The 25,542-nt window shown below is 43.8% G+C and overlaps 1 protein-coding gene across 2 annotated transcripts in view; it reads right to left on the minus strand.

Moving 5' to 3' along the window:
• Positions 1-2,670: 2,670 nt before the first annotated feature.
• Positions 2,671-25,542, minus strand: part of LOC121270842 (transmembrane protein 273-like) — a 69,810-nt gene continuing 46,938 nt past the window's right edge. For both annotated transcript variants that reach the window (XM_041176365.1, XM_041176366.1), the window contains exons 3-5: positions 22,205-22,315; positions 16,490-16,520; positions 2,671-4,604 (exon numbers count right to left, since the gene is read on the minus strand). In XM_041176365.1, coding sequence (XP_041032299.1) covers positions 4,574-4,604; positions 16,490-16,520; positions 22,205-22,315 — 173 coding nt within the window. In that variant the 3' untranslated portion in view covers positions 2,671-4,573. The remainder of the gene's footprint in view (positions 4,605-16,489; positions 16,521-22,204; positions 22,316-25,542) is intronic.

Consider the following 25,542-nt stretch of genomic DNA (forward strand, 5'->3'; position numbering starts at 1 on the left):
TTATCAATTATCCACTGCCTGCTATCATGAATGGGGCAGTAGTGAAGCAAAAATAACTTACTTTAACTTACCTACTGCTTCCTGTCCAGGCCTGCCCACTGCAATTTTCAAGCGGCTCAGTACTCCCACCAGAAACAGGCAGAAGCCTCATCAATCAGTGCAAATCGGTGGAACATTTGATCAGGGATGAAAATGCCCATTGTACATGGGAGGTACAATGTTCAAATCCATTTGGAAAACAACGCTATTTAAAGGGATCTTTGGAATCAGGTAAGCCAGTATTGAAAAATTGTGAATGAGCATGTTTTCATCCATCGAGATGACTATTGTGTACGCTGCTCCCTTTACAAAATCTTAATTTTTCCAGATCTGCCCAGTCTTCCCTTTGACTTAAGTACATAAGAACATAACAGTTTCCTTTGGATTCTTCAAGGAGTCCACTAGAATTGCACCAGTTTTCAAACATCCGATGCAGATTTTATCAATCCCTCTTCTCCTCCCTCCCCTATCCTGATTACCATCTGACATGTTTATCCATAAAGACTTCTGTAGCAGTTATAAAGAATATCCTGTATGCTCAGCACTACTTGCACATGGCAGAAAACAAGGATATATTTCCATTTCGAAAACAGTTTTGCACCAAATTTTAAAAAGGAAAGCTGCTCTTGAAATTAAAAATAACAAGCAAATCCCCGAAAAGGAAGAGTTAGTAATATATATTTAGATTTCAGAAAGGGTTAATGGAAAAGTTTGCATTGACACACACTAAAATATATTCACATCCCCAACATGTAAAACCTCTAGAACCTCAAAATAATTGGATGAAAACAGACATTTGTTTAAACAAAAAGTATCATTTCATAGAACTGCTGAGCTTTGGGGAAAAAGATCAGAGTTGGAAAATAATGCCCACCACATATTGAATGGAGGGTAAGCAGAGTAATTACCTGCATACATGCCTTTCTAATGTAGGCAGTATCTCTTGAACTCTTTAAGGAACTGTAATTGCAATGCAAGAAAAGTAGATATTCCTGCAGATGTGCACATATATTCAATAGATGTATTTGCAGCAGGCCCATAGTTTTGGCTCAAAAACAGAAAATGCTGGAAAAACTCAGCAAGTCTAACAGCATCTGTGGAGAGAAAGACGGAATTAACGTCTCGACTCCGTATGACTCTTATTCAAATCTAAAAGCTCTGAAGAAGAGTCGTACGTGACTCAAAAGGTTGAAGGCTAAGAGCTCGCAACAAAGTCATACCTACTCAAGAGGTTAAAGGCTAAAAGCTCTGAAGAAGAATCATACAGACTCAAAAAGTTAACTCTGTCCTTCTCTCCACAGATGCTGTCAGACCTGCTGAGTTTTTTCCAGCATTTTCTGTTTCTGTTTCAGATTTCCAGCATCTGCAGTATTTTGCTTTCACCATAGTTTTGGCTGTTTAATTAGACTCCTCACCCTCCTCATAACACTGGAGAAGCACAGCTATTGAATTTAAACAAAGCCTGATCATCAAAATGGGTTTCAGATCGCTCGACAACTTCACTGGGGTGAGCATTTCAATCACTGCACAGCACCCCCACAATATATGCAGAAGGTCAAAATTGGGACTTATATCACTAGAAGAATCTTGGAGAGACCACCCTCTCTCAGACATTGAGTATCACAAAACAAATATGTAATGTTGCTAGTAATGAATGTGATGGAAACTCAACTTTACATTGCATACTTTCTCTGCTTAACGCAAAAATGGATCAATATAGAAAGATGTTGGAATGTGGCACTGTGCATTGGTTAAAATCGCCGGTTATCTCCATTGTACAATCGTTTCATCAACTCTGCTCATAATGAAATGAAGTACAATTATTTTGTACACATATATAGAATATACATACATATCTACAGTAGTATCTACTTTTCTTACATTGCAATTAAAGTTCCTTAAAGAGTTCAAATAATGCTGCCTACATTGGAAAGACTGAGAAATACTTTGAGGGTCGATCTTGTGGACCTTGCGATCAGTTACCTCATGCACATCGAAAAATGGTGGAGACTGATCTTTCTATTTTTTTTATAAGTTGTTTGTGGGATTGGGTGATGTTGGCAAGGCCAATCTCACTGCCATTTCTAGCTGTCCCGAAAAGCTGTAGATTTTGTAACTGTGATTCACACCATTTGGTGTGATGAAACACCAAATGAAACAATTTGGATAAAACTTGTAAAAATACAAAATTGAATGACAGCATTGACCAGTGTGCCAATTCCTTTTTGACAGACTGAGGATTGGGTTAAAGACTGGTCGATTTCACCTTCACACTGATATTTCGAGACTCCATTTGGCAAGAAAGCATATAAAAGTCCATTAAACAATTTCAACTTCAAAGAGTTGAAGGGCAGGGGAGAACAGCTGTATTTATGCTTGGAGTGACTCCAGCTTGTTTTGGATACAACTTTGATAACTCAGGGTCTCAGTGTTTGTATTGTGACTGATCCTAAAATCCATTTGAGAGAAAGTCCATTGCACCAACTCTGCTCACAATGAAATGAAGTACAGCACCCAATCAGTCCATCATACGACTTGGAGCATCATCTTCCTTCAGTTAATGAATGATCCTTTAACATAATTAACAAATCACAAGCAGTCAGGAGTACATAACTGAGTATAAACTTTGCATTCAAATGAGAAAATAAACTTTTAATAATACGTTTCATTAAGTTACTCACAGCATATATAGAATTTAAAATCACGCTTTGTATATATTTCTTGAGTGCTGCTACATAATAATTGTATAATATTAAATATGTTATTGCAAAAGAAAACTTTTTTTAACCTGTAAAAGAAATTTAGGATTGAAGTTTGCTGATTGACTTGGACTGTGATCTTTATGGGGGGTTTGTTTCTGAAAGTGGACTTGTGATTAATGCTGCAGAAATCACTCAGGGAGAGGTGAGAGTGTGTCGGTTGGTCTGTACAGAATCAGAATACAGAATGTCTGAAACAAGTTTCTGATTACACATGGGGTGTAGGTGATTGTTCAGTAATTGAATTACTTTTTATATCGAAGCAAAATACTGCAGATGCTGGAAATCTGAAATAAAAACAGAAAATGCTGGAAAAACTCAGCAGGTCCGGCAGCATCTGTGGATAGGGAAACAGAGTTAACGCTTCGAGTCCGTATGACTCTTCTTCAGAGCTTTTAGCGGCTGAGTTTTCCAGCATTTTCTGTTTTTTTTTACTTTTTATATCCCACTATTCACAATTCCGTAATTCTGTTGTATACAAAAGTTTGCATGCTACCATAATACAATGAATTCATTTTACATTCGCCTACACAAAGCAGAAATGGCTCAAGGCCACGTGATATCACAGGTAATACTTCAAATACTTAATGAGGAAAAAAAAAAATTGTTCTGGGTTCACCTACTTACATTACATAAAACACTTAGAATGAAAGAGAGCTTGTGTTTTCTTAACCAACGAAGAGGCTATCAATGAACACATCTTCTAAAGTAACTGCAAAACTGCTAAGTATTAGCACCATGCAGTCAGGGTTTGTACTGCCACATTTTGGACTACTATTTTCACTGATGGAATGAGGTTTACAGAACAGGTAACGAAGAGTTACAAAGCACAGAAACAGACCAGTCAGTCTGCCAGAGCTCCACACAAGTTATTTTACATTTAACCACTACAGGTACAACGATATTTCATACATACAATTTATCTGGTGATATGTTCCACATGTTTCCAATACACATACTATTCATTAGCATTGACAAGCAGATAATAGCTTAGGGTCTGGTTACCATTCTGGCAAGATAATAGTGATGGCAGCACAATAGTGATGTAAAACCTTCTGTGAAAATGACCTACCAAGGAAAATAACTTGCAATCAGATGGGGGTTAACCCAAAATCTATTTCATAATGCAGTTCCGTGATCCTACTTCATTATATCCAGGTACAAAAACTGACAAGAAATTGTTTGTGTGAGTGTCATGCTCCCCGACATTCATAAGATATAAAGGGTCAACAGGATTGGTCCATACTGCTATAATATGTGGTGACCAGGTGTGGGTGTATAAGAGGCAATCCTATCGCATGCTCTGAGAGTACTCTAGGGTTGAAAGTATTAGGTTATATATGCCAGGAATGTAACATTGTTTCAACAAATCTAGAGGCGATCAATCCATTAGATGGTCACTAAGAAATCATAAGGAGAACTCAGAAGAAACTTCTTTATCCAAAGAGTGGCGAGAATGTGGAACTCATTAGCACAAGGATTGGCTGAGATGAATGGCATTGAAGAGGAGGCTAGATTAGGGAGCAGGCAGCACAGGGTTATGCTGGTAGACATCAATGAGGATGGATGGAAGAAGCTTTGAGTGGCATCTAGATGCTGACACGGACTGCTTGGGCCAAATGGCCCCGTTCTGCGCTGCATATTCTTTGCAATTCTCTGTAATATCTGATAACGAATCCAAATTTGCCCAGTGTGCTAAGTGAGATAATTGCTTTTTTCTTCCTTCAAGGAAGTGGAATTGTGAGTTTATTCTCTGTTCACAGCTCCTGCCACTTTTAGTTCTGGACGATTCTGTTTCTCTCTTCTCTGTAATATAAAATATCAAATGTGTTAAAACAATATGAAGATTGCTGATTGATCTCTTCGGTTTTCTCCTGTTTTTGCTGATGAAGTGTAACTGTAAGGAGAGAGAACACTGTTGGCCAATAGCTTAACCAGCTAACTTTGCAAAATGTATGTGCAAGAGGTTTTGATGTCCCATATGTAACTTTTGAATTTTACATTGAGCGGGGCAGGAATGTAGGAACAGGGGTAGACTGTTTAACCCCTCAATCTGTCTCACAGTCAATGAGATCATGGTTGACCTGCCGCTTAACTAAATGATCCAGATTTCAGTCAGATTATGAAATGTTTCCCCTTTCCCCCAAAATTAATTCAGCTACTGCTTTAGATTCTGAAGATAATAATTGGTTAAAAGGAATTGATGCAGTTTAGCACCTGACCTCCTTGTTCCATTATAACTGCTATACAGAGGATATTCTTCCTCCACTCTTCTGTTCCCATACATAGATCAATCAGAATCCCCAGACTGAACATTTCCCAATCATTGATTAACACGCATGTTACTTTGTTCCCACCACTGCTTTATTTCTATATTGATCACTTCAATGACATTGCTAATGCATTTGTATAGTCTTGGAGATGAGCATGCATTTAAAAAGCGCCTTTAACATGTAAAATCATCCCAAGGAGCTTCATAAATATAAAACTTCATACAAAGAAGCTGTTGGGTGTATAACTAAGACTGGTTCTCAGTGTTGTTAATGCTCTGTCTGCAATATTCATGGATGGATTTTCTCAGAGGACACAGCTTCAAACTGCAAAGAGTTTAGTCTCACTGGCAAGAAGGAAAAATCTCTAGTAATATACTGAGTTATCGACAGTTGCTTTCCTGATGAAACTGCCTGCTTTATTTAGGGGGAGGCAGTGGCAGTGGCAGAGTGGTAATCCAGAGGCCTGGGCGAATGCTCTGGGAACATGGGTTCAAATCCCACATGGCACCCATGTAATTGAATAAATCTGGAATTAAAAGCTAGTCCCCATTATAGTGGCCATGAAACCATCATCAATTGTTGTTTGCTAATGTCATTTTGGGAAGGAAATCTGTCACCCATACCTGGTCTGCCCTACATGTGGCTCCAGACCCACAGTAATGTGGCTGACCCTGAAGCGGCCTAGCAAGCCAATTAAAACCACTACAAATTCAAAAAAGAATGAAACCAGACGGACCACCCAGCATCAAACTAGGCACTAGAAGTGACAATGGCACAACCAGCCCTGTCGACCCTGAGAAGTCCACCTTACAAGCATCTAGACTGTCCCACAGACTAGTCCAGCAACGGCCTTATTTAGTCATACTCACACAGAATCATACCTTACAGACACTGTCCCAGACAACACTATCACTATCCCTGGTGTGTCCTGTCCCACAGGCAGGACAGACCCACCAGGTGGCACACTGCTATACAGTCAGGAAGGAGTTGTCCTGCGAGTCCTCAACATCGGCTCCTTGACAACATAAAGCATTCTGCCTCAAGATGCTTAAATGTCCCCCCACTTTACACAAGGGAAAATAAAAGCAAGATTCAGTGACCTGAGCACTTTATGGATTTTCAGCTCCCTTTGAATGCATAAATTTTGACTAGACTAGCATTCCAGAGCCCCAGAGTAATGTTCTGGGGACCAGGGTTCAAAACCCACCATAGCAGATGGTGAAAATTGAACTCAGTAAAAAAAATCTGGATTTAAAAGTCTGATGATGATCACAAAGCCATTGCTGATTGTTGTAAAAACCCATCTGGTTCACTAATGTCCTTTAGGGAAGGAAATCTGCCATCCTTACCTGGTCTGGCCTGCATGTGACTCCAGACCCACAGCAATGTGGTTGACTCTTTGAAAAAAAAATGCCCTCTAAACAAGGGCAACTAGGGGCGGGCAATAAAAGCTGCCCTAGCCAGTGATGCCCGCATTCCATGAATGAATAAAAAAAAAGAGCACTTGACTATCTGACTGTACAGAGCTCCCATAGAATTGACAATAAGCAAACGTCAAATTAATTTTATGAAACATTGGAGAAATTCCAGTCTAGAAGAGGAATCAGAACTGCACGCGGTTCCACTTAGCAGAAATGGAGCAATTGTGGTACTCTTTTAATCACTGTACTTTGATTCTATTCTTAGGTTGTGGATGGCGCTGGCAAGGCTGACTGTTATTGCCCAATCCTGGTTGCCCTGGCGAAGTGGTGGTTAGGCTGCTTTGTGACCAGCTGCCATCTGTGTGGGGAAGGTTCTATCACACCGTTATTCCCAGTAGCACTCCTGAGCAGTTTGCCAGACCACCTCAGAGGGCGCTCAAGAGTCACCCAGGTTGATGAGGAACTGGGGTCACAATTAAGCCAGTCCAATTCGGGGTGACCCAAAGGCATTAATAAAACATTTGGATTTGCGTGACATTCCGACAGCTTGCTGATCTCTTTTACTGCTACCATCGCTTTTTTTTTAAAATTTCCAGATTTTTTAAAACCCAATTCAAACTCCTCAAACTGCCATGGTGGGATTTAAGCTGACATTCTCTGCATTGCACCAGGGTTAAGGAAATTCTCTGAGCAGGAGGTCTCTGCTTGAGATCACAGTCGTCTGTGCTGCGACCTCAGATTTGCCATCGGAAGCCTGTGTGCACAGCTCTGGCAACTGGTGTCACTGTTGCTTTCTCTCGCTAAGGTGCAGGGGAAACCTACAGAGGTTGTGCTACCCCAGCACGGTATTGCTAAAGCCCTCTATTACAATGATAGGTGCACCATTGATGAATAGAGAAAGAATTATGTAGAATGAACAGCAGAGAGGCCATTCAGCCCAACTGGCTCATGCCAGTGCCAATGCTGCACTCGAGCCTCCTGACCCTTTGTTGTATCTCTCCTTCTCAGCATATTCTTTTATTCCTTTCCCCCCTCATGAGTTTACCTGGGGTCCCCCATTTAATGCATCTATGAAACTAGTCTCAACATGACCTTGTGGTAGTGAGTTCCACATTCTGACCGCATTCAGAAGTTTCCCCTAAATTCCGTATTGTGAAAAGGAAAACAAATGATGGGCTGAATTTTCCCAGACCCGCGTTGGCGGGCTTGGAGATGGGGAGGGCCGGGAAAGCAGCAGGGAGCCGTGTTGGCAAGGCTCCCTGACACATTCCTGCTGTCGGGGAGCTTCCTTGGGAGCAGCCTGCTCCATGGAGGTGGGCAGAGAATTACACTTTTCAAGGCTCCCATTAGAGAGATTTTGTGGCACTGTAATGCTGGCAGAGTGCCCCCACCCACCTGGTGTTGTCACTGCAACTCCGCCTGTGGCCTCCCTGCTTCAGGCCGGGTGGCCATTGAAGCCTGAGGCCCCAGGCCCCAGCGATGGGGCCACAAGCATGAACAATCGCAATCAGGGCCGAGCCAGATCCAGCAGTGGGACTTCCCTCCGTCTCAATGAACTGTTTTGTTTAATTGTTCAGGGGATGTGGGCATCACTGGCTAGGCCAGCATTTATTGCCCATCCCTAATTGCCCTCGTTCAGAGGGCATTTAAAAGTCAGCCACGTTGCTGTGGGTCTGGAGTCACATGTCAGCCAGACCAGGTAAGGATGGCAGATTTCTTTCCCTAAAGGACATTAGTGAACCAGAGGGGTTTTTACAACAATGTTTTGAAGTCATCATCAGACTTTTAATTCTAGATTTTTATTGAGTTCAATTTTCACCATTTGCTGTGGTGGGATTCGAACCTGGGTCCCCAGAGCATTACCCTGGGTCTCTGGAATACCAGTCCAGTGATAATACCACTATGATAATACCACCATGACCATTTTGATGTCTTCACTGCAGTACAGCCCAGCTAGGACCCCTCCATTACACAGAGACCCCCTTCATGTTGAGGCGTCCTTGCGGTCCCCGACCTGCCCCCTCAGCACCTGCCTCTCCTGGCGGGCGTTGCTGCGTCTCTAAGGCTGCTGGCCCCTCTGATTGGGTCTGCAGTATCGAGAGCCTGCCTGCCATATTTAATGGGACAGTGAATGAGAGGTGGCTAATTAGGAGGACACTGCCTGAGAGATTGCTGCTGGCAAGTGCGGGCTCGGGACCCTTAGTTAATCCCAATGTCGGGGTCCCAGAATCTGTGCGAAAATGCAGTAAAGTGTCTAACAAGATGGGAGAGTGATGGGAGATCCGTATTAATGACACTGAGCTAATGACACTGAGCAGTTGCATGATATGCAGAGCATTGTATTTTATTGAGCAGCAGTTTTGTCTAAGCTCTCTCTTATCTTGGCTTAACCTCCTTGAAACCTCTCGCCCCACACCAACCCTCCCGTCCAATTCCAAAACAAAATGTTCCGACCTGCTGATGTTTGGACCCTGCTATACCTGTTCATCCAATGGGGAAAAGACAAATCAACGTAGCAGAGTTTTGTTTTAACATTTCAAATACTCTCGAGACAGCCTACATAATGTTATTGGAACATTGTGAACACAGTCATAACCAGGCACCAGCTCCACCACTGCGTTGGCCACTGTAATAGTGCTGCTGGGACAGTGTTTGCTTCTTACTTCGCTCTGTGGAACTTATTTTTTTTTGAGGAGGTATTTGACCATTCGTTTGCCAAGTTGGGAATGGCATTGGGAAAACGGCATGCCGGCCAGCACTGGCATTCTTGGATATTGTCCATCTCCCTTCCTGCCATTAACAGGCTCCGAAAATCTGGTCCCAAGTGTTTGCTTAACAGCAATTGGAGTTTTGTGGTTTTAAAGGGAGACACCTTCGTCTCAGCAGCAGAATAACGCATGTAGCATATCACTCCCACTTACAAAGCCAAATATCATCCAACTCACTGTAAGCGTGATCCACAATGCAGAGGATCCATGATTTATGAGGAAACATTTTTCAAGTGTTTGTTTCCAACTCAGAGCATTGGCCCAGCAGCACAAATTTGTCAAGTATATTTTTATTGACTGGCTCCTGATATGGCGACATTTCTGCGGCAAATGAAGGATATCTCAATTAAACGGTTTCTCTGAAGCAGCCTGTCTGCTTCAAGGAAACTTGTATCTAATTTAATGTGCGTCTGTCGGACTTTTGGATTAGCAACTCAAAAATAACTGGAGTGCAGCATTGCAGCTGGAGCACGTTGACAGCAGTGTGAGATTAGTGTCCCACAGCCAGTATTGAATACAGTCTCTATCCTGCATTCTTACTGCGAGTTGTGTTCAGTATTGCCTATTTCAGCTATCAGTAAATTAAGAAACGGTGGGTTTCAATGATTTGGCAGATTGATCATAGCTTTCCAAATGTCAGTGTGCCTTGTCCCAGAATCTGTTCTCATTGCCTTTTGATCTGAAATGTAATTCATCAAGGTTCCAATAATGTCTACATGCTAGACCACTTGGGTTTGCCTTGTATTAAAATGATAACAAAATAAATGAAGATTATTTAACTGGTATGTAATTGGCTAGGAAAAGGCTACACAGTATACTGGGAAATTGTGTGACAGAGTTTACATTGGCAACTTAACTGAAAACGTTACGTTCAAATTTCTGTTCCAGATAAAACTCCCACTTATCCTCACTGCTAAGTTAAAGCTGCCTCTATCTCCTCCTTTCAGCCAAGCAACTTTTGCAACATCTCTTAACCCTTAAAGCCCAAGGTTCTTTAATAGGGAGACATCGCTCCCATATGCGACAGCTGGTTCTTATGATACCACCATCCCCACCATCGCATCCCTACCCTCAATACCCTGGATAGGATACAAGAGAAAGTTTTTCGCCCAGTGAAGAAGTTAACTCTGCTCAGTTGTGTCAGTCACCCTGAATTGGATGAAGCGGTTCTGGAAAAGTGAGTGAGTGAGTTGTGCCTATCGTAACTTTCTGTACTCTGTTTTATCAGTGTTGTCAGGAATACTGCTTCGTGGATGGCAAATTATATATTGGCCTTCATCACAGGGGGATTTGAGTGCAGGAGTAAGGGTATCTTGCTGCAATTGTGTAGAGCCTTGTTGGGACCGCAGCTGGAGTATTGTGTACTGTTTTGGTCTCCTTATCTAAGGAAAGGTGCACTTGCCATAGAGGGAGTGCAACGGAGATTCAACGGACTAATACCTGGGATAGCGGGATTGTCTCAAGAGGAGAGATTGAGGAAACTGGGCCTGTATTCTCTGGAGTTTCGATAAATGAGAGGTAATCTCATTGAAATTGACAAAATTCTTACAGGGCGTGACAGGGTAGATGTGGATAGGATATTTCTCCTGGCTGATGAATCTAGAACCAGGCGACAGTCTCAGAATGAGGGGCAGGCCATTTGAGACTGAGATGAGGAGGAATTAGGTTGTGAATCTTTGGCATTCTCTACCCCAGAGGGCTGTGGAGTCTCAATCACTGAGCATGTTCAAGACAGAAATCAATAGATTTCGGGATACTAACGACATCAAGGGATATGGGGATAATGGAGAAAAATGGTGTAGAGATAGATGATCAGCCATGATCTGTTTGAATAACGGAGCAGGCTCGATGGGCCAAATGGCCTATTCCTGCTTCTGTTTCCTATGGACATAAAGAGTCAAACTTGGCTCAGCGGTAACTTTCTCATTCCTGAAGTATCACTTCAGAGGTAAGCATAAAATCCATGCTGGTACTTTGCTGCACTACTGAGAGAATGCAGCACTATCTATGGGGCTGTTTTTTTGGATGGAATGTTAAGCTGAGGCCCCACCAGCCCTCTCACATGGATGGAAAAGGGCCTTTGTCACTATTTGAAGAAGGTGCCCTGGCATATACTTATCCCTCAACCAACATCACCAAAACAGGTTATTTGGTGATTATCTGTTCGCTATTTGTGGAACCTGACCATGCTGCTGAGTTTCATACATGATAACAGTGGCTGTTATACCATTGGCTGTAAAGAATTTTAGAATATTGTGAAAGTTGCTACGTTAATGTAAGTTTTCTCTTAAAGTTTGAAGACACCATTCTACAAGTAGATCCTTTATCCTGCAAACTCATGGTGTTGAGTTCATTGCACCATATCCTCCGTTAACCCTTTCTAATCGAAAACCGCACGTCTTTGAGGCTCCGCACTTTAGCTTACCAGTTTTAATTTCTGATGAAATCTAACTGGTGCCACCTACTGCAATTTGACTTCTCTCATTTTGTTTGCCTGCACTGTGAGCCTTTGGGATGACCTGCATGGTTCCTCACCGAGGTTTTTCCCATTTAAGGGGAAACAATGTATGCTGGTCACTGTAATGCTTTACTATAGTGCACCACAATCTTTTGGATCAAGGCAATTTGAAATCTGCTTGTAATGTTCCCCATTTCATTGCAATCAGGAGTTTGCTGCAATTTTGGCAGCCAGTGCAGAGCCAACTTCTTAAACTTCAAATTAAAGAATAAATGGTAGCTCACTCAACCGCATTGAAAGTCAGCTCTTTTCTACCAGAGATAGTCAGAGTTTCGCAGCTTCCTCAAAAGTGGGAGGTTAGCGAACAGTGTTCAACGTCAGCTTTTCTTGTGGAGTTCTGTATTGTCCTACTATTAATCTACAGCTATCTGTTTGCACTCATCCAGGTACAGCCTGAGTGTTGTAACTGGTGTGCGAAGGACCAGCTTTGGTTTCTGCCAATATTCCAGAAATTGGTGTGGTTCTTGTGCTAAGGTCTGTATTGGTATGGAATATTCACTTATCACCACATCAGGCCTACTTCGATGCTAAAAGTATTTTGTGGGTATTGCAGACTTTAGCTGTACCTTTATTCTTTAATGCACAACTTCCAATTTGAACTAATGATATTTGGATAACAGTATTAACCAGTGGTGCATACAATGGAATAGCCAATGGCCTGCCCAGCTAATATCGTAGCTCTAGATGGTGATGAATCCAATGGTCACACTGAGCTATGTAATAAAGGGATTATTTCTGCAGTTCACAATTTAAATTGAAATGGTAAGTACACTCTATTTAAAATTTTCTAAAATTTGTGAACAGTGCAATCGCCTTTTCCCTTTAGTTTCTCCCATGTTGCAATGTTCTAAGGAGCAAAGCGAATGGCATTTTCTGCAGGGCCAAGTGATAATGGGTAGACAGCTGTAGTTGCTGGCAGAGGGAATGACATGGCGTCAAAGTCTCATGCCAACCTAGTTGTGGCAACCAATTAATTGAAGTCAGTGACACATAATCTGTGCAAATTTCTTCGCCTAGCCTAAGTTTCTGCTACTGTTACACAGTGTTGAGCTGTGCATCCACTGGCTAATCACGTTCAAAACTGGGTTATATTACTCATAAAACCTGAACTTACCACAAGAGAAGACTGATGACAGGATTAATCACCACAACATAGTCATGATGAGTGGCTCTTTAAATAGATTAATGCAGTCACCAGCTAGATATTTAATTTTAACCAAGGTCATGCTCTCCATTGGCCTATTTGCATTTTCTTCTTAGCATTCTCAGGTTATTTAATTGTGTCTCCCCTGAAGGCATTGATTCTTTTACTGGGGTAGAGGTCTGCAGGTGAAGGCTATCCAAATGCTGTTTTGATCGTGCATTAGACTTGACGGTGAGCATTGACATTTAGGGGGTGTTGGTGGTGTAGTGGTAATGCCACTGAGCTCATAATCCAGGGGCCCAGGCTAAACATGAATTCAACTCCTACCATGGCAGCTGGTGGAATTTAAATTCAATAAATAACGTCTAGAATTAAAAGCTGGTCTCAGTAACAGTGATTATGAAACTGTTGTTATGAAAACCCATCTGATCTACTAATACCCTTTAGAAAAAGAAATCAGCCACCCTTATCTGGCCTGGCCTACATGTGACCCTCAGCAATGTGGTTCACTTGTAACTGCCCTCTGAAATGGCCCAGCAAGACACTCAAATCAAGGGCAACTCGGGGGGGGGGGCAACAAATGTTGGCCTTGCCAGTGATGCCCACATCCCATGAACGGATAATGAATAAACTGACAGGTTATTTAAATGCAAAGGACACCATTGACAAGCCTGTCATGATATTCCTGTGAGGAATATTTTGGGCTGGATTTTGATGTTATTTGGTTTACGAAGGTACTTTGATGCAAAAAAAGTTAAGAAAAATGTCCAGGGCGTCTTATCCCACATCGGGCCATGAGAAGCCAAACCTCACACTGGGGGAATGTTCTGTTTGTACTCACCAAGCGCAGTGTGAGCAGATGGGATGGGGGAGGGGGGGGAAGGGCCACTCCGGGACTCAGGAAATTATATGCACCCAAGCCCTTAACATCCTTGGAGGTAAATAAATCAGTTTTCCTTCTCGGGAGGGTGGTGTGCGCAGGTGTAGAAACTTTAGCTTTAGTAAAAGATGCATGTGTTATGTTTAGTATAACCCTTCCTCCGGGATTGTTAGTGCCAGTGGTAGAGAAAGTTAGCTTCCCCTCTCATCTGGAAGTGCAACGTTACTGAAGACTTAGCATATGAGAGCAGCAAGATTAGAGAAAGCGGCTATAATGACTGTGGTTTCTGGGACTTCTTTCCAAATATCTGAAGGCAAGAATATGACAAGAATATGTCCATATGGACATGTCAACTTGACCATATCCTCTCCACCTTTGGCTGTGTGGTCTATGTTGAACCTATAACCTATAGTTGCAAGGTTACATATAGCATCTGCTCACTTCCACTTTAAGCATATGAACATGAATTTTACAACCCCTCCCCCACCCCTCCACCACCTCACACCACTGACTGGCATATTTGAAGGCAGGGCACATAAAATAAAGGGTGGTCAGCCCACCACTGTACCGCCCACCCCGGAGGTACCCCCATAATAGGGTGGGCAGGTAAGGTGCCAGGCAGCCCGCTCGCCCTTTGACCTATTGAGGTCCTTAAGTTGCTAATTAAAGACCACTCGAGGCCTCTTTCCACCTCTGCTTAATTCCGAGGATGCTGGAAGACAGAGGGCAGAAGGAGCCAGCCTGCCAATTTGCCAACTTGGGCTAAAAGATGGGAAGGAAGGGAATGCACTTCCTTTGGGTGTTCCCCTGAGAGGCACCCCCTCTCCAAGATGGTACCCCCGATTTGGCCTCCCACTCCACCCCCCCTCCACCCATCCTCCAGAACCTGAACCCTCCCCCCACCGCTCTCCCCTGCCCCCCTCGCTAGGGTCTCCAATACCTCCCAGACCAAAACTCCCGGATTTTACCTTTCAGTCCGGCATCCATGGAACTTCTTCCCAGAACTCCCTTGCAGTCCCAGCAGTGGCCACTACTGCATCCTGGTGCTACTCAGCTGCCAGCCAATCAGGTTGGTTGGCAGCTCTCAAGGGCGGGACTTCCTGTTCCTGAAGAGCCAAAGTCCCACTCCCACCTTGTTAAGGCTGGCCCCAGTGTATTATTGCTGCAGAGCAGCCCCTTTTTAAAGTAGGCGTGTTGCCGACTGACTTTTCTACCAGGGTTGGGGGTTGGGGGTTGGGGGGAATACAGAATACACTACCCCCATCGCCCCCATAAATTTCACCCTATGTTTAACATAACTGTGGGACTTCTATCTTGATTGGTACAGGTTTTCCATGGGATGCATCTGGAACTCAGTGCTACCAAAATATTTGTCACCCACTTTCTCTGAGTCCACCTGTCCAACCCTTCACTTCCAACCCTCCTACTTCGAGGAAAGCCCATCCTGCCACCCTCCACTTAAAACCACATACCCCTCCCTCTGTTGTGACTCGTTGTGCTGCTCATTCCCTTAAATAAAATATCGGTTCCCATCTGCCCCCTGGTCTTGCAAGCAAATACCATAAAACCAACACCAGTCATCCTTATGGTGTACAGTGCACCCATATTAACCTGTATGGAATGTGTAAGAACATATATGTTCAGGGCCAGTGAAGATCGTTTTGATCCATCTGGCCAGGCTCATTGTTATGACTCATGACAATCTGTCAATTCTTAAGGGAATAGGACAATATATTGAGATAAATCACCAATCGCTGCTTTAACTTCTGCCCTTGAAAAATCCACTCTCCCAGTCACAGCTGATTGCACTATCCTCCTCCAACATCTCTCCCCCATTATCTATCTCAGTGAGACCATCCTCACTTGCCCCTGTCTGATTGTAGTCATCATACATCCCAGAATGGTTGGTCTTCCTGCTGCCATTACCCTCGGAATTTCCTATGCATCTGTGCCTACCCCTCCAAATCCTCATCCATGCATTGCCTTTGACAGCATCGTCTTCATGCATGGGGCCAGCTCCAGCTCCCCGGCACATCTTTCATGCCCCTCCACTGCTTCTGTATTGACAGGCTAACCAGCATCCAGCTGAGCTGAACACTAGGAAAGCCAAAGCCCTTCATCCTCAGCCGCCAATTATAAACCCCATTTTCTCGCCACTGATTTCATCCTCTTCCATGGCCACTGTCTCAGACTTTTTGTAAGCTTGGCTTCCTGTTGATCTCAAATTGAATTTCTTACTCCATATCCCTTCCCCCGAACCCTCTGTTCTTCTGACTCTAACCTCTTAAGCACCTCATCTTTTTATCCCACAATTATGGGTCATGCTTTCAGCAGTCTAGGCCCCACCATCTGGACTTTCCTCCATAACCCCTCCACTTCTTCATCTATCTTTCCTCCTTAAAGACTCTCCTTAAAACTCTTTGCCTATGTTTTGGTTACCTGCCCTAAGGGTTCAGAATTTATTTTTCTCTTTACATTTGTGAAGCACCTTGGGATGTTTTGGTAACATTAAAGGCACAATTAAATGCAACTTGATGCAGAAATATTATTCAAACTAGACATGCAGCTGGAATATTTGAGTGAATACTTCACATTGGTCAGACAAAACTATTCTACTGAGCAATCCAGTTGGCAGCCTTGATGTTGCCAAGACCATTACTCTGTCTAAAGAGATTTCAACTTCTTACCTTAATGAATGGCTTTGTCTGGATGGAGTATCTGAAACAGGGACAGTAATAGATTATCACAAGTGGTAGTCAGTGCTACTTAGCTACTTTGAGCTAATCATAATCAGATATGAGCACAAATATGCTGTGCCTCACAAGATAGATACAAGAAACTTGCCAGAATATGACTTGTCCATTCCCATGTAAGTAAATATTTATTAGTGTGATAAGTCTTAATGACTGTCAACCAATTTCTCTGGTATTGAAAGTTTACTTATATAAGTGTTGAGTCTCATTCTTTCGGATGTTAATAAGCATTGGAGATTTTTTTAAAATTTAAAAATTAAATGCTTTCTTCTTAATTTCTCTTGCTGTCGATCTCGCTAAGATCGTGGCCCAGAACATCTGTGCAGTGGCAATCACCGTTGGATTTCCACTCCGCTCCATTTTACTTACCCTAGACCGGAGCTGCACATTTCAGGCCTGGGCCTGCTGAGAAACGTGCAACATAGCAGCTCCTGGAGTCACTTCTGTGCAGGGGCAAGTGAAGCCATATGCCCCTTTTCATAGCACTAGCTGCTGTAAATTGGTAAGTTTAAAGGTCCCAACCACTTTGAAAGGAGAGAAGGTAAGTGGGAAGGATGGGTTGGAGAGGCCTTGGGTGGTAGGTAGTGGGGGAGTCGGATGGGTGGGGTGGTTAAGTGGTTAAGGGGGGTGGGGGGGAGGGGTGGTGTTGGGCGGTCGGTGGTGGGGGGATTATGTGGTTGGGGTGAGGTTGGCGTGAGAGTTGAGGGTGGTCAGGGGTGGTCAAGGAGCATGGGACCAGGTGGTTGGTGTGGGGGGTGGTCGGGTGGCTGGGGTGGGGGTCGCTCGTCGGGAGTTCAGTCAGGGGTATGGGGGTGAGCACTGTCTGAGGGGGAAGGGGTGGGATGGTGACCATTGCTTGGGCTCCACAGTGCTTTGACACTCCAGCTGATTTATTTAGAGTTTCGCTGGTTTTATACCTGCTATGAAAAACTAAGTAAAACTGTGTAAAACCAGGGTAAGTGTATGGAAAACAGACCAAATACGCATGGTTCTGGCCAATCACAGAGCAATTCGGGCAGAACAAAACCTGCAATCGGAAGTTTAAAACTTCTCCCGTAAGTACCAGAGATGTGCTTATGTCGGGACTCCCAATGGGTCCCACACGTATCTTACAAGGTATCTTCAGTCTCTGACTATCTGGAGACTGTAAGATCTTGGCCTATGAAAGGATTTGACATTGTAGACATAAAGAATACATTTCCAGTTGCAGGCAAGAGCAGAAATAGGGGCCATAAGATATTGGTGTGTTACAGTTCACTCGGGGAGTCCAGGTTGCTGTGGCAACATACACTTTTACATGCATGTGGCGGTCTTGAGCTGTGGATAGTGATGGTAGAGGCTCCAATTTCTTTCCATCGCATGGATAACCAGGAATCTCTCTGGCTTTTGCTGCCTGTCCTTGGCGTGTGCTGGAAGGGTTTGCAGGTTGATGCCCAATCTGTTCGGCCATGTTATGAATGCACTTTCCTTGGCTGTTAACTCAGGTGGGACTTGAACCTGGAACCACTGGCTCAGGAGCAGGGACAAGACCCACTGTGCCACAAGTGTAAGGTAGTCACTAATGAATACAAAAGGGAATTCAGGAGAAGCTTCTTTATTGGTTCGAATGTGGAACTCACCATCACACTGAATAGCTGAGGTGAATAGTGTAGAGGTATTTAAAGGGCAGCTAGACAAGAACATAAGGGCGAATGGAGTAGGGGGACATGTTGATTGGGTTAAATGAAAAAGGAAGGGAGGAAGAACATGATTAGCACAAACACCAGCATGGCCCAGTTGGGCCGAATGGCCTATTTCCATGCTGTAACTATTATATAATGCATATAACACAACAGGCAACTAAACAGGAAATAGATTTGAAGCCATCAATTTGTTTTGGTCACACCAAGGGAAGCAAAGTAATGCAGTATTTAAAACATTTTTTTTCCATTTCTACTCCCCACCCCCCCAACCCTGATTATTTTTCTTTTACACACTAGAAGATGCAGAGTTGCGCTGGGTACTGATCAACAGCTACCCAAAGCCCTTTCATTATTCATCCATCTGGCCACTTATCTAACTGTAGGAATAGGCAACAGGCTTCCTAGGTGGGAAATCACCACTGCCATGTCTGATTCTGTCCTGACCCAATATGGGAGTGTTCAGCAGAGGTCAGGAGTGGGAACTCAAGCTGATTTTCCTCTCTTTGGCCCAATGACTCTGGCCTAGAAATTGGGTTGCACTCAAATTGCGGTGTGTATTGTACCACTTCATGAAGCCAGGATCAAGACAAAATAGTCTGCCCACCTCACTAAATCAGTGCCAGTGAGCTGCAGGCACCAGTCGTGACTCCAGAGACTATTTGCTGGATGCGCAGGGGGGCGAGGGGAGTTGGGATTTCAGCTGCTGTGCCAAAGGGCCTTGAGTGAGAAAGAGTGGGGAGGAGGCAGTCAGGACACAGCTTAAACACAGAACCAAGAGGAGCACTTTTGTAAGGAACCTTTTCATTGGTAGCCTCCAGCAATCCCCATAAGGTCAACTGGTTGGGCTGCATGTAGTCCAGATAATAATGATGGCAACAGGCCCAAAGGACAAACCAAAGCCTGGTTTGGATGCTAAAACAGACATTAGGTTCCTTATCAGTATATATAACTCCTGTTCAGTGGGGCTGCCAAGTAGGCCTCTACAGACCTGACTTGGCACCTGATTTGGTTCCCACACTGTTCAGGCATGGAAGGTTAATCCTCTAATTTGCTCCTATAGACCCCTCTTTTCCAGCTAGAAATTGGCACAAGGAGGTCCAATTCTTACTGTTACTACTGCACTACCATACCCTTGAGTTACCCAGTCTTAGTATCAAGCATTCTCAGTCAACTGCCACACAACCAACTGCAGAGTAGGTGGTGTCTCAGTGTGGTAGTCATGTTAATGGACTAGCAATCCAAAGGTCAACAACCTGCTTCCCGAGCGATGGTGTATATTAAGCATCGCAACAGTCACTTTTCTACCTAGTATCCCAGCAACATTTGGGTACTATTTCCTTCCAGGTGCTAATGTGAGCATTTTGCCAAAATATTACCCAGTTAGTAACATGCTGGTGAGGAATCACAGTGACTTGACATTTTTAATAGGAGGAGGGTTGTCCCTTTGTTAAGTGGGAGGCTTTTTTTTAACTTCCTAATTTTGCTCTTCAAAATTACAGGCACACCCCCTGACACTCGTTCTGCAGGGAAACACCCAGACTTCTCTTTGAATTTCCTCCTTTGCAATAGTTAAGATCTGGAACCAACTGCAAGAGAAACCACAGTTCCATGGTAAAAGATGATCACAGTCAGACTGCCTCGTGCATTTATGAATAATTAATACATTGTCATGTTGGAAAAGTAGTTGCTTCATAAAATTCACGGTAGCTGAACAAAAGATTGAAATCTGGCCTAGGTGGGGAGGAATTCCTATGCCCTTGTCTTTTAATGTGATCCGAGAGTGCATATTGGAAAAACTGGGCACCCTCAGCCAACAACAGGTCATCTGTAGGCTGCAAATGTGCAGTTTTACAATATGTGGCTCTAAGCGTTGGGATTTTTATCCATGCGTTCTATCAGAGATTGAATTTAAATTCAAGTTGATGGTACTGAATGGTATGACTCACAGACTGAAAGCGCCATCAAAATTGAGATCTATCAAATCACATAATTCAAAAGTATGCCTCAGCCTTCTTGTGCCTCGGTGAGAATTCATTAAGGGATGAAACGTGTCCTTCAAATAAATGTGGCACCTTGCCCTGAGCAAGGTTTGCCCACCCTACATAAGCTGACATTTGGTCAAATATATAATTCCAATGGGTTGACTGAACATTTGAACTTTTCTTTTGTTTGCACGGACATGAGACATATTTCCATGTCTCAATATTGGTTAGGTCTTTATTAGACATAGGACTAAATTCCAGTCCAGCAGCTTCAGCTATACCACAAGCCACAGAATAAATCTTGAATGGTTTAGAAATGTCAGCAGGAACCTAAGGTTTGGCAACTACCAGGTAATTCACTGCTAGCTATTTGTCAGACATGATATTGGAGGTAATTAGAACTCAGTCACCTAGTGATTGCTACTGGTTGCAGTGGGATATTGTAGTTTTCAAGGACAGTGTACTGTCTTGGCATTTTGCTGCCTTACCATTGAGAAGGGACGGGGAGAATGCTCAGAACTTGTTTTTCCAAGTTCGGCATTTTCAGTAATGTTTGAATGTAATCCACAAAAGTTTGATTTGTATATGGTGTTTTGTAAGTGGCTTATAACAACTTCTTATCTCATTCATAACTTTGTTTTGGACTGTCAGATTGAGCGTGTCCATGCTGTAGTGCTCAATGCGCCTTACTGACGACTGGACTCCTCAGAGGTACAGAGATAAGCACTCATTTGGAAGCAGTATCTGGCTAGACTGCAGGACTTATTCAGATGTAAACATTAGTGTTGTCTTGCAGGATTAGTGAGTCATTGCTAACTAATTAGTGGAGTTAGATGTTGGTATCTAAACAACAAGGGCCTCTTTTAATGGTACACCACTGACTCTCTTACTAGAGATGGATATGTAACACAGGATTGCCTACACTAAACTCCTTCACCTAGACTCTACCCATACAGCCAGACTGCAGCAATGGACAAAGCAAAGAACACTCTGAAGAAGGGTCATAAGGACTGGAAACGTTAACTGTTTCTCTCTCCACAGATGCTGCCAGACCACCTGCTGAGTTTTTCCAGCATTTTCTGTTTTTGTTTCAGATTTCCAGCATCCACAGTATTTTGCTTTTAACAACAAAAGCTTGTTCCTTGGAATTGTCTGTGGTGGTCTACCGCCCTTTGACATCTTTGCTGGTGTCAGACTGAAATCTGGACAGAACACTGACTCTTTCAGGGGAGATTTTCACCTCCCCCACTCCATCCCACTTCTCAACCTGGGTGAGGGACAGTTACAATGAAGCAAGGGATTTACCCATTGACTTCCCATCCCAACCAAAAACTGAACAAAAGAAGGACATCCAAAGCTATCGAGACTCTTTATTAAATAGGGCGGATCAGGATCCATTGACATCTTTGGAGCCTGACTACAATATTACACTGAAGGCTGAGTGAGGAAACAGTGATCAGCTTTCTTGGATGGAGGGCCTGAAAAAGTTGAGCAAGGTAAGTTTCTTCAAATTGTGTTTGATTCCTTGTGGACCAAGTCGAATAGATAGGTCTTCCATAGCCTCGGTTTTGAAAGTATCCCACCTTTTTATCTGCTTGTAGGTTTCTGGCATCGTTAACAAGGTACCCAGGTGAAGGTTTAATCAAGAGGAAACAGGGATGCAGGAAATGTGGCCTGGGTGAGGTGTGGGATGGATTACGGGTCTGATCAGAGACCAATTTGGGGATCCTGGCTATATAACAGTTGTTGGAGGAAGAGAGGGTTAGATAGTTCTGCATTGATGGGGGTTGTGAGAATGCGAGTTGAGAGAAAATCATGAACAGAGCAACATAAAGTGAAACAATATATTTGCTTCCATTTCTGACAGAGACAGTGCCTATTATTTGGACACTTAAAGCTGTTTGTGCCTGAAGGGATTTAGTCATGCTTCAGTCAAGCTAATATTGGAAGGAAAGTTGCCCATTAAGTTTGCCTTGTCATCTTACCTGTTAAGTCATTTTCATAAATGTGTTTATTAATCATGTAAATCTTAACCAAAACAAATGAGATGACGAGAAATATTCCTATTCCAGCACCCAGTAAGGCATACTTGATTTCTAGAAAAGAACAGACAAAATATGGTTGATGAGTATGAGAAACAGAGGAGAGAGAGTGGGGCTGTTTTATTCATGCAGCCATGGTGCAACCTGGTAGATTCACACTGGCTGAGAAAGAAGGACTTGCATTTATGTAGCATCTTTCACAACCTTAAGATACCCCAAGCTGCTTTACAGCCAGGAAAATACTTTTTGAAACGTAGTCCCTGTTATAATGTAGGACAACTGGCAGCCAAATTATGCACAGCAAGCTCCCACAAATAGTAATGAGTGACTATTCTGAATGGATCAATAATGGTTTCTCAATGGAAATAATGTATTTCAGGGAACATTAGTATTTTAGTTGTCCCACTCAGTGTGGGGCAGGAGCTGTTCAAAAATGTATTTCGTATTGTTTTATATTTATTAAATGTGCAAAATAGCAGTAAAGCATTTTGTGAAATATCAGAACTTTAAGTCACAAAGTTGTGGGATAAAATCCCACTCCAGAGATTTGAGCAGGAAACTTTGGCTGAAACTCTGGAGCAATACTGAGGTGGGTGCTGCACTGCTGGTGATGCCATCTTTCAGATGAGACATTAAACCCAAGGTCCCATATACCATCTCAGGTGGACATTAAAAATCCACTGGCACTATTTGAAGAGCAGGGGAATTGTCACCAGTGCTCTGGTCAATATTTATCCCTCAGCTAAAATCGGCAAAACAGATTTTCCGTCCATTTCCACATTGCTGTTCTTGGGAACTTGCTGTGCACAGCCTGATTGCCAAGTTCCTTACATTATAACAGTCACTGAATTCCAAAGACCACTCCATTGGTAGTTAGGTGCTTTGGGATATCCTGAGATAGTAAAAGGGGTTAAATAAATGCAAATCTTTCTTCTTTAAATAACTGCAGTACAAAAGTGCGACAATATGGAAATTACACACAGAGTGGAATTTAATGTCCCTACTGGGATTGGGCTGGGAGACAGGAGATGGTGGGTGGGGGGGTTGGGGGGGGGTGGGGTGCATTTAATGGGGTGGGAAAGTTCAGGGTGGAGAGCCCATCTCCTTCCCAACGCCCCCAAATTAAGTCTGGGACGGGAAGAGTTGAGTTTGGCCTTCCCGCCAGGAGGTCAATTGAGACCCTTAAGTGGCCACTTACGGGCCTCGACACACTGCCATTGGTATTCTGTCAGCAGCAGGGAAGAAGAGGCTGGGGGCAGCCTTGCAATATGGGAAATCCACTAGGTATACACTGGTGAGCATGCCTGCAAATTGGCAGGAGGGGTCCTTCCTGCTTAAACACACTGTGCCCAACGCAGAGACCCACTGGCAGCAAAGGCTGCCTCCTCAGAAAGACACTCCCTGCCCTCTGCCCCTCCCCCATCCTCGCCTTGGCCTGCCTGACTGGCCCCACTTACCTGTGTTCCAGGGGCTCCATGACAATCGTTCCCCCCCAGGGCCTAATGCAGTACCAGCTGTGGCCACCAGCCCCCAGTGGCGGTGTCAGTACTCAAGAGCTACCGGCCTCTGATTGGACAGCAGCTCTCGGAGGTGAGAGCCTCCTCACGCAGCCAGCAGACCGCTGGATTGGGATTAAATCTCACTGGAGCTCCCGGAACTGACCACAGCAGGAATGCCAATGGGCAGGCCCACTGCAGTGACCAGTAAATTCAGCCCGTAGTTTGCAGTCCAGAGGGTTAACACAAAGAAATAGACAGCATGCCCCAGATTAAATAGAAATGCTTCAAAGACAGAAATATACAATTGCAGCAAATTCACAGCCAGTCGATGAGCACCCGGGAAAGAAAAAGTACTTGCGTGCCAAACAGCATAAGCAGCAAGTGATAGACAAAGCTAAGCATTCCCACAACCAACAGATCAGATCTAAGTTCTGCAGTCCTGCCACATCCAGTTGTGAATGGTGGTGGACAATTAAACAACACACTGGAAGAGGAGGGTCTTCAAATATCCCCGTCCGCAATGATGGAGGAGCCCAGTACATCAGTGCAAAAAATAAGGCTGAAGCATTTGCTATAATCGTCGGCCAGGAGTTCCGGGTGGATGATCCATCTCGGCCTCCTCCAGAGTTCCCCAGCATCACAGATGCCAGTCTTGAGCCAATTCAATTCACTCCATGTGATATCAAGAAACAGCTGAAGACACTGGGTAGTGCAAAGGCTATGTGCCCTGACAATATTCTGGCAATAGTACTGAAGACTTGTGCTCCAGAATTTGTCGTGCCCCAAGCAAAGCAGTTCCAGTACAGCTACAACACTGGCATCCACCCGGCAATGTGGAAAATTGCCCAGGTATGTCCTGTACACAAAAAACAGGACAAATCCAACCCAGCCAATTACCACCCCATCAGTCTACTCTCCATCATCAGTAAAGTAATGGAAGGGGTCATCAACAGTGCTATCAAGCAGCACTTGCTTAGCAATAACCTGCTCATTGATGCTCGGTTTGGGTACCACCAGGGCCATTCAGCTCCTAATCTCATTACAGTTTTGGTTCAAACATGGACAAAAGAGCTGAACTCCAGAGGTGAGGTGAGAGTGACTGCCCTTGACATCAAGGCTGCATTTACCAGGTGTGGCATCAAGGAGCCCCAGCAAAACTGGAGTCAATGGGAATCAGGGAGAAAACTCTCCACTGGTTGGAGTCATACCTAGCACAAAGGAAGATGGTTGTGGTTGCTGGAGGTCAGTCATTTGATCCCCAGGATATCACTGCAGGAATGCCTCAGGTCAGTGTCCTCGACCCAACCACCTTCAGCTGCTTCATCAATGACCTTCCCTCCATCATAAGGTTAGAAGTGTGGATGTTCACTGATGATTGCACAATGTTCAGCACCATTTGCAACTCCTCAGATACTGAAGCAGTCCATGTCCAAATGCAGCAAAACCTGGACAATATTCAGGCTTGGGCTGACAGTGGCAAGTAACATTGGCACTACACAAGTGCCAGGCAATGCCGTCTCCAACAGGAGAGAATCTAACCATTGCCCTTTGATGTTCAATGGCATTACCATCACTGAATCCCCCACTATCAACATCAATTACCATTGACCAGAAACTGAACTGGACAAGCCATATAAATACTGTGCCTACAACAGCAGGGCAGGGACTGGGAATCCTGCAATGAATAACTTACCTCCTGACTCCCCAAATCCTGTTCATTAGATATAAGGCACAAGTCAGGAGTGTGATGGAATACTCCCCACTTGCCTGGATGAATGCAGC

This window comes from Carcharodon carcharias, chromosome 28 (assembly GCF_017639515.1).
Source record: "Carcharodon carcharias isolate sCarCar2 chromosome 28, sCarCar2.pri, whole genome shotgun sequence".
Classification (NCBI taxonomy): Eukaryota; Metazoa; Chordata; class Chondrichthyes; order Lamniformes; family Lamnidae; genus Carcharodon; species Carcharodon carcharias.